Genomic DNA, 9494 nt, shown 5'->3' with positions numbered 1-9494 from the left:
TTTCTTGTCCAATCATGCAATAGAGAGCTGCCTACAGTTTCCATTTTAATTAAAAACTCCAACTTCACTTTTGGTGGGTCGGTAGGTCTGATTGTAATAATATGGTTTGTTTTTGTTTTTAATTTTTTGACTTCTCTAATCTTTGATCAGTCTGGGAAAATAAACGAAAGTAGTCCATTGTAATGGAATATAAACTTTGATGTCTCCAATTATAAGCTATTTTACAATTACTATAATTTTTTAGTTAAGACGTTTTAATATTATTTCTCTGCTTTTTATTAACGGTAGTGGGATTTATCTTATTATTATATCTATAGGAGAATTTTTGTTATTTAATTATATTTAAGCTTGTTCTGACAGAACTAATACGATGATATTTTGATTATATGAATAAGGGTTCTCTTGTCATAGAAGCATCAAAATTAGATGGAGTAAAAAGAGTTTATGGTTGAAATGATGAAACCCATATTTGAGTGGGGTCAAACCTATATTACTATAAGTTGGAATTTTATTTTGGCCGGCTCATTCTATATGAAGTAGATAAGATTGTGATTGTGTGACCAATAATAAGACTGAAAATAGAAATACCTTTTTTAATTTGCTCTTCTAAAATCATAATAACGTGGCTTAAAAGTTATGAGATACCAAAAGGTTCTAGAAGTTCTTAATAACAAAATTCCATATTGTCAACCTGGAAAGGCCCTTTTGACTCGATAACCTGCATCAATTATAATACAATAATTCTACCCTTAGGATGCATGATATAAATTTATTTAATTATAAGATGCCGTGATATAAATTTACTTAATCATTTATTCATACATATATACTATAGATTTGGGTTGTAATGTATGTATCAACGTGGATATATACGGTTTTGGTCAAATTTTTATCAGAATGTTCTGACTAGAGAGTTACTACACCACATATGCATATACACACACACTTATCAACATATATGTTTCATTATTCTAAGCGGTTTTTTTATCCAGGGTAAGGAGGAACTTATTACTTAAATCTTGGGTTCAAGAATTTTCTTATAATTTAAGGGACACAATAACCTAGTTAGTAAAAACGCGTATTATACGCGAATTATACGGACAGCCGTATAATTCGGCGTATAAAACGCACGTATCCGAATTTTATAAAATCTGTCGTAATTCGCGTATAATAAGGTGTACCGTATAATTGCGTATAATTCGCGAATATTCGCGATTTTTGAAAAAAAAAAAAAACATATCTCACACCCCAAAACGACGTCGTTGGTGGGTTTATACAAAAAATTAAAATAGATCTGGTTCACTGGTTCAGTCGTTCTTCTTCAATTCTTCGGCAGTTCAGCAGCAATTCTTCTTCTTCCTCAGTTCTTCTTCAGCTTTTCTTCCTCACAAATTCACAAGCAATCAATCAACTCCACAAAAACACACAACAATCAACTCCAGCAAATAATCAATTTCCACAACCTTCGTCTCTTTTGTATAGACATAAGTTTATACTTTATACAAGAGAGCCGAAGTTTAACTTTTAAGAAGAAAGTGAAGACTGAAGAGAAGGTGGAACAAAGAAAGAGAAAGAAGAGAAGAAACTTACAGAAGAAAGAGAGAAGAAAGTTTTGCAAAGAACGAGAAAATGAAAGAGAAGAGAAAGGAGAGAGAAAATTTAATAAAATATATACTTTTAAGTTTTAACTTTTACTTGATACATTTGTAATTTTTGTAAACTGACTGTAGGGTGTATTTGTAATTTTTATAAATAATTGGTTTTATTATGATTGTGTTTGAGTCTGGAGACTATAATTTGAATATCAGTTATATTTATATATTGTGTATTTGTGTTATTGGTTAATTGAATACTTTGCATTTGAAATGTTATATTGATTTTAACCAGGTAGTCCATAAAAATGTTAAAACTAAGATTGATATTGCCGTATTTTTCAAAACTTATTATTGACAATACACCGTATTAAACCCGTATATACCCGTACCGTATTTTTTCCGTATCCGAATTTTATGGCCGAATTTTTATGAACGTATTTTTCACCGTTTGCCGTATTATACCCGTAAAATTCCCGTACCGTTTTTTTGCCGTACCCGTATTTACTAACTAGGCACAATAAAAGTGTTTTCAATTCTCTTAGTAATTGATTTGTGTATTGGATTCCATTTGACAGCACCGTTTGGACTAATGATTGGTTATGTCTACCAATGTTCTGAAAACCGGATCGGACAATGACCCGTTCAAGGGTCCGATTTTCGGTTTGACCGATTGGATCGGTTGGTCAGACCGTAATTTGTAAAACTATGTTAGTCCCTGAAGGTTTGAAATTCATCAAAAACACCCCTATAATTCACCCTTAAGGTTTGAAATCTATCTAAAACACCCCTATCGTGTGGAGATTCTGGTGAGTGGTGACGACAGCGACGATCGACGGCCAATCGAAGCTAGAATCTTGGGGCTTTTGATGTGTAGGTGCCAGCGATTCTGATGGTGGTGCTAGAGAGTTCCATCGTCGTCGAAACTCGTCGGAATCAACAAAAGAAATCCGACGTCACGTGAACTTTAGGTGGATGGCGATCGATGTAGGCTGGACGACGGCGACTAAAAATGGATGGTTTTGGTCGTGGAGATGTCGTCCGTCGAATGGGGGTGTTTTCTCCGTCGAAAGATGCCGAAATTCGACGGGGTTTAGCTGCGATTGGACCTCAATTCGGCACTATTCTGACGGTCCATCTGCTGTCCAATCCGGTTTAAATCAAAATGACGGTTTTTTATATATACCGGACCGGATTTGCCATCGGTTGTCGATCAAACTGGTCCGATTGGGCGGTTTGGTCCGGTTTTCAGAACATTGATGTCTACAACGATTTTGATTTGCTCATAATGATCAAATTATATCGGGTCTTGTTTCCACTTTTCTAGCTATTTTAGATACAATTTTGAAATATTGGATTTTTTTTGTTTTATATATACGTACAAAAGAGAGAGGTACATACATACAAATATATATGGGGAGGGATCAAGCCCTCTTTTTTTACACAAGTTTGTGTCTTTTGGTCTTTGGATTAAAGTAAACTGACCGGTCAAAATGAGAATGAGATGAAAATTACATATTTATAAAATTAATTTATATATTTTNCTAAAAAAATTATTATTATTTTTTTCTGAACTACAAAATTAAATTTAATCTTCAGGACTCATGCATCTATGCGCTTCAAGTATACTTGAACTCCATACTTAGGTTTTATTGTTAACACAATGACTGGAGCATGGCGGTAATTATCAGAAATGTTGAAGCTGAACTTGGAAATCAACATGGCTAATATCAGTTTTGCCTCCATTATCGCAAACGACTGCCCAACACAGTTTCGCGGGCCTGCTGCAAAAGGAATGAAATGGCGGCCTGGTGTTCTTGTAGCAAACCTCTCTGGTTTGAATTCATTTGCGTCTTTTCCCCATAACTCTTCACTGTGATGAATTGCTAGCACCGGAATCCATATCGATAAACCCTTCGGGATCAAGAGATCTCCAAGTTTTATATCTTCAAAAGCCATTCTTGGTAAAACTGTTGCTGGTGGATAAAGCCTCAGTGACTCGTTAATTACCATGTTCAACTAAAAAAAAAAAAAGATATTATAAGTTATTTGCAGCCAAATAAAAAAAAAAAAATATCCAGGCTGCCAAAAGATTTAATCATTTGGGGATGTTTAGTTTATTTTGATCTTTTGACTTGTAATTAGATTATTACAAGAACTTTATCAGGAAGTGGGGATCCATGAACTAAATGTGCAGTAAATTTAATTGCATAGTTATCTTAAAGGAGCTGGAATGTGCTTTAGAAATGAGTCATTATATTGATTATCATAATCAAAAAGGAAAAAAAACTGCGCACGAGCACAAAGGGGCAGAAAAAAAATTAAGATTACGAATTGCAACTTGCTTATAAAAAAAGTGTGTTAAATATTGTTTTAGTGTTCAATTCAAGACTGAATATGCTTTGAGAATTGAACTAAAGGACACAGTTATTGCCTAACAGTGTTGGGCCAAATAAAATCACCTAAAAAACCAAAAACAGAGCAAAAAGAAAAAGAAAAAGAAAAGAAAAGAATTTTTTGAATTTTGCTTAGCTTACCAAAGTGAGTTTGGGGAGGTGATCGACACAGGGAGTTTCTCCATTACAGACTTGTTTAACTTCTGCACGAATTTTTTCTTGCCAGGAAGGGTTACTGGCGAGTAACATAACAGTCCATGTGAGTAAAAGAGCAGTTGTTTCATGTCCCGCAAAGAAGAAAGTTTTGCATTCATCCATAATCAATTGCAGGTTCAAAGAAAATCCATTTCCCGATCTCTTGTTTTGCATCTCATTAAGCAACATACCCAACAGATCATTTCCATAAGAACTACTCCTACCGATTTCTACACAATCTTTTCGGCTCTGAATTATCTCCATTAGAAGCCTCTCCACCTCCATCTTCTTAGACTTTATTTCCCTGTTGTACTCACTCGGAAAAAACCTGTAAAAAAAATAGAAAATGAATCTCTGTTAAGAGAAAACTATACCTGGAAAAGGAATCGGCACTACAAATAATGAAGCTTACAGTAAAAGATGGAATCTTATAAAGGAAACACAGAAATGAAAGCCTCTTTTTCATCATACAAGTAGAACAAAAAACTTTACAAAAAAAGGGAAAGAAAAAATCTCATCAAAGCTCAATATGAAAATTAATATAGCGTGAAAAAATCACCTGCTTCCTGGAAAGCATAGGTGACGGCTAGCTTGAGAACACAGGTGTTGAAGACCTGTTAGAAGATGGAATATTTGTTTTCCTTTCTCATAACTGCTGTCGAATTCGGTTCTTGAAATTATGTCAGCTGTGAGTTTCGTCATGTACTCTCCAATTTCGAACTCGGTTTGGCCTGATTCGACTGCATTTTGCAGTGATTGGAGCATCTGGTCAGTGCATTCCACCATGTGCCCGGCATAGCTCTACACATTAAATTAAAAATTCTAAATCCAAACCAATCAAGGAAACTGAAATAAAAGGTTGATCAAAAGTGAATGCAGAGGCAACAATATATTTTTATATACCTTGAGTCTATCTCCCATGAATGCAGGCGCAACAATATGGCGTTGATGGTGCCAATCATCGCCGTTCGCCATTAACAAACCTCGCCCAATAAAATGTTTTGATCCTTGTTGTTGCAGCCATGATTTTCCGGCTTTCATGCTGTACTTCGACAGAAGTTCTTTGATCAACTCGGTTTCTGATAGACACATCCTTGGCTCGATTCCATTCCAAAATATGAATCTTTTCCCTGCAAACAACAACAGAAATTAATTATAAGTTTGAATATTTATATGATTTTGAGATTAAGATTGTGAAGAGATGTGCTTACCGTATTGTTGAGACCAAGTAACGTAATGCGGCAAGAGACGGCCGACGATGTCATGGTCGATATGATTCATGTCTTTGGCGGTGGATTTGGAGACCAAGGATGTCATTTCCATTATATTTCCGGTTAAAGGGCGGGGTTTCGGGCCACGCACGCCTTGCTTTTCCATGACTTTCTTGATGCGTCTCGGCGTTAACCAGTAACATGAGATTGTATCGTATGCAACTCTAAACAATAAAGAAATAAATACAACCAACAGAGTTGCCAACACCACCATCGCCATGGTGGTGATCAAATATCAAAACGAAACTTAGAAGAAAAATTCTGCAAACACTTATTGAAATATACAGAGCAAAAGAGTGTTGAGTTTTATAAAATTGGTGATTACTGAACCTGAGGTTGTCAGTTATTTATAAGTGACAAAAAATGTTTTTATTTTTTATTTTTTATTTTTTATTTTATTTTATTTTATTTTTTTATATTATGGTTCAATAACAGGGTAAATACACTCAACTCACCAGACGGTAATTAATAAATGGAAGATTTTATTTTAGAGATTCCTTATTCAAATATATGAAAAATAAAATTAGTGGGAATTGAATTTAACGGCTCCGAGTAGAGAACGTGTATAAGCTTTAGTGGGTTCTGCATTTATAGGAAAATTAACCTGAGTTTACCATTTATTATATAATATCTATATGTGGCAATTCAATTTAAGAGAATCCTAACAAGGAAAATACCAGATATTTTGGGTGGAGTTTACTTTTAAATTATAATAATTTCGGAATTAATTCGATTGATGTTAATCCCATACTATTTAAAGTTTTAATTACTTTTTAATATTATGGAAATTACATTTTGAAAAACCTTCAATCCTGGAATGGTTTTGGAGTTGAATATTCATTTCCGTTTTGTCTAAACTTGGTAAATATAAATGGGGCATTTAATGTTTTGATATAAATGCACTAATTAAAATATTATTTCTGGTTTTGATCCCGAGAAGAAGAAAAATTTAGAAGGCTCTTTTTGTTTTATAAAACAAGAACGTAAACAACTCTCTCTGGAGAATAGAATCCTGCCGTCTTTGCAGCCAATGAATGTTATCTCTCTCCATCGATCCTCCCATATCTGCCTGGCTTCTGTTCTTCTCTAGCTGGACTGCCAGACCTTTGTTGCTTCCATTCATCATTCAAATAATAATAGAGAATTCTAAGTGTATAAACTTTTCTTATAATTTATGTATTGAACATTTTTAGGAGCGGATGTATTTAAATTTTTTAATGTACGGACTAATAACGAGTTCTCAGTTCTCAGTTACTAGTTTTTGTTTTTAGGGTTGAAGTTAGCAATACAAAGCTCACCTTTGATTTGTACGTTAAAAATCGATTCTGTAAACGATAAGATCAATAAATGAAAATTCACTTAATTTCAATCTTTGTGAGATCGTCAATACAGTACCAAAGATATTTTTAGAATACAACGAATTAGTATAGTTATCATTTTTTTGACATAGCAACGAAACCTCAATCAGTATCGAAATGCGGGGCTAGATATTTGTTTTCTTCATTTCTTCTTGCTGGTCAATGTATAATTGTGTACCATTCAATAGAAAATTTTATCCCCACTAAAGATTGAGTAAGATCGTTTAATTATCAATTTAATTCAATATGTATATGTTTATCTGTTTAGTATTTTTCGTTCCTTCAATCATAAATGTTACATCATATTTTGTATAATAATATTTGTATCTATAATATTATTGATCAATGATTTGTTTCTTCATTTTTCAGTTTCTTATGTATAATATTATTCATCAATGATTTGTTCATTCGCTTGTCAGGTTGTATTCATAATATTATTTATCGATGATTTGTTCATTTCAGTTGTCAGTTTGATGAGTTTGTGTTTTGAACAATAAAAAGTTGGAAGAGACTGGCCTGATCAGTTACCACCACTGAAAGAATACAATTCGAACATGATTTAGTCATAGATTTTCATATTGACCCAGAAATAATCACTGTCAAATAAAAAAACAAAAACTTTCCATATGAATTTAATTTTGACTACCCTGAAAGGATATGAAATCATAAAAAATACATTGAATTATCCTGAATTTTTCTAAAAATGGAATGGCTATCATTACCAAATGATTTTGAAGGCATTTTTGTTGGTTTCCTAATTATTTAGGTGACTGCAGAAGTTTTCTGCTCCATGCAATAATCTAAACTCTGCATAAATGGTTCCAAGTGTTGATCAATATATCAGAGTTGTTGCCTTCACTCGCATGCTTCCAATTTACTTATGAATTTTGGTCCCACTGAACATTCTTGATTGAATTTTGTTTTTTGTTTCAATCAATTTGTGGAAGGAATTTTCTGAAGTTTGAAGATCAGATTTTTTAAAATTTTCAGTAAGCTTTGTTTAAGCATATAACATATTGTAAATCATCCCTTATAAATCATTAAATATGAAATATATCATTGGATGCGGTTTGGATAATTTCTAAAAATGATTCATTCTTAGAATCATAAGATGGTCATTTTTCAGAGGGTAATACATTTGCTTCAGAAACCCAAATTAAGAAATTATATTATATATATCATTTATGTAGAATCTAAGATCTTAATCAATAATGACATGGTTATTCTATTAGACATTGTTTATCATTTACTTTATCTTCACTTTATTTTACTTATACAGTAAATCTCTCTATAGTAATACTTTATATAAAAATAATCTTCACGTAGTTATAAAAAAATCTAGTCCGAACTTAGACCATTATAAATAAGAATAATTCTATATTGTAATAAGTTATAATTTTTTTAGGTCTCATCTTAAGAAATTTGTCTTCACATGGTACTAATTATCTGTATATTGCAAAAAATATATTATATGTTATATTAAGAGTTTAAAATGAGATAAAATATTTATCTAAAGTTGTTTGGGATAATGATTTATGCTTTAGGGTTGTTATCATATTTTTAAAATTGCGGATACGTAATAACTCGCTAGACCTTTTTGTTAAAGCCAAAATATTTCTAAGTTCTTAAGCATGTTTAGATCTTCTTAGCATGAAACTATGTCTATCACTTTTATCAATGTCTATGGCTTCATTTGGTTCACTATTTTGGGAGTTTTTATAATAGTCTTTTCGAAAAAGTTGAGTTGAGTAGTATTGTGTGAATTTTTTTGTACATTTTATAATAGCATTTTCTGAAAATATTTAGATTATTTTTAATCCCCTAAGTTTGTTAATTTAACTAAATACCCCTAACAAAAAAAAGTTTAGAAATTGACAAAAACACCCCCACCCACCCACATTTGCCAGATTTCAGCCACCACCACCGTAAAGTGGTAGGAATCTGGCGTAATGGGGCACTATCGGTTGGATCTGGCCGGTAGTGAGCTGATCTAACCTTTTTCGGTCAGATCCACGGTGGATCTGGCTGAAAAATGTCAGATCTGGCCAAATCTTTTGGCCATCAACGACGGCCAAACAACAACCAAGATATGGTCGTCGTCAACGGCCAGATCTGGCTGTCTTAGATCTGGGGCAGATCAATGCACTACTGGCCATGTCCAATCGGTAGTGCGCCATTATGATAGATTTTGGTCATCTTCTGGCAATGGTGGCCATAATTTGGCAAATGTGGGTGGGTGGAGGTATTTTTGTCAATTTAAACTTTTATTGTTAGGGGTGTTTAGTTAAATTAATAAATCTAGGGGGTTAAAAAAATATAAATATTAGAATAGTATTGTATTTTTTAGATAATCTTGAATATTGAAACAAATATGTATTTGGATAGGATAGGGAAAAAAAGTGAACCAAAGGGGTCCTATATCTTGGATTTGACATACGCCATTAATTAATTATTAATGTAGTGTATATTTTACTTCCATACCATGTACATTAAGGATAACTAAGTCAAAACAATAATTTTTGTAACTATACTTCTATTAGGTTATAACCTCTTCATAATAATAAAATTAATCTAGTCACATTATTATGACTATAGAGAGGATCTACTGTATATGTATATATAAACTCTTGTATATAAACTGATCGTAGTATAATGAATAAATAGGTGTAATCCAAAAACTTT

The 9494-nt window shown here is 32.7% G+C and overlaps 1 protein-coding gene across 1 annotated transcript; it reads right to left on the bottom strand.

The window, feature by feature from the left end:
* Positions 1 to 3142: 3142 nt before the first annotated feature.
* On the bottom strand, positions 3143 to 5754 carry LOC116112537 (cytokinin hydroxylase-like). Its single transcript, XM_031398693.1, has 5 exons — positions 5395 to 5754; positions 5087 to 5313; positions 4743 to 4984; positions 4130 to 4511; positions 3143 to 3611 (listed from the first exon to the last, which is right to left on the bottom strand). The coding sequence occupies exons 1-5, from the start codon at positions 5672 to 5674 to the stop codon at positions 3195 to 3197; spliced, it is 1548 nt and encodes a 515-aa protein (XP_031254553.1). The 5' UTR covers positions 5675 to 5754; the 3' UTR covers positions 3143 to 3194.
* Between the last annotated feature and the right edge of the window lie 3740 nt (positions 5755 to 9494).

Source organism: Pistacia vera, unplaced genomic scaffold (genome assembly GCF_008641045.1).
Source record: "Pistacia vera cultivar Batoury unplaced genomic scaffold, PisVer_v2 Contig101, whole genome shotgun sequence".
Taxonomy (NCBI): Eukaryota; Viridiplantae; Streptophyta; class Magnoliopsida; order Sapindales; family Anacardiaceae; genus Pistacia; species Pistacia vera.
The sequence above is the reverse complement of the archived record's forward strand: the minus strand, read 5'-3'. Positions and strand labels throughout refer to the sequence as shown.

What these genes read in the sequence shown, in the direction of transcription:
- LOC116112537 (XM_031398693.1), bottom strand. Translation starts at nt 5,674, where the DNA reads ATGGCGATGGTGGTGTTGGCAACTCTGTTGGTTGTATTTATTTCTTTA. An exon ending in TCATGGGAGATAGACTCAAG is followed by an intron (nt 4,985 to 5,086) that starts GTATATAAAAAT and finishes TTTAATGTGTAG; the next exon opens with AGCTATGCCGGGCACATGGT. An exon ending in ACCTCCCCAAACTCACTTTG is followed by an intron (nt 3,612 to 4,129) that starts GTAAGCTAAGCA and finishes TTTTTTTTTTAG; the next exon opens with TTGAACATGGTAATTAACGA.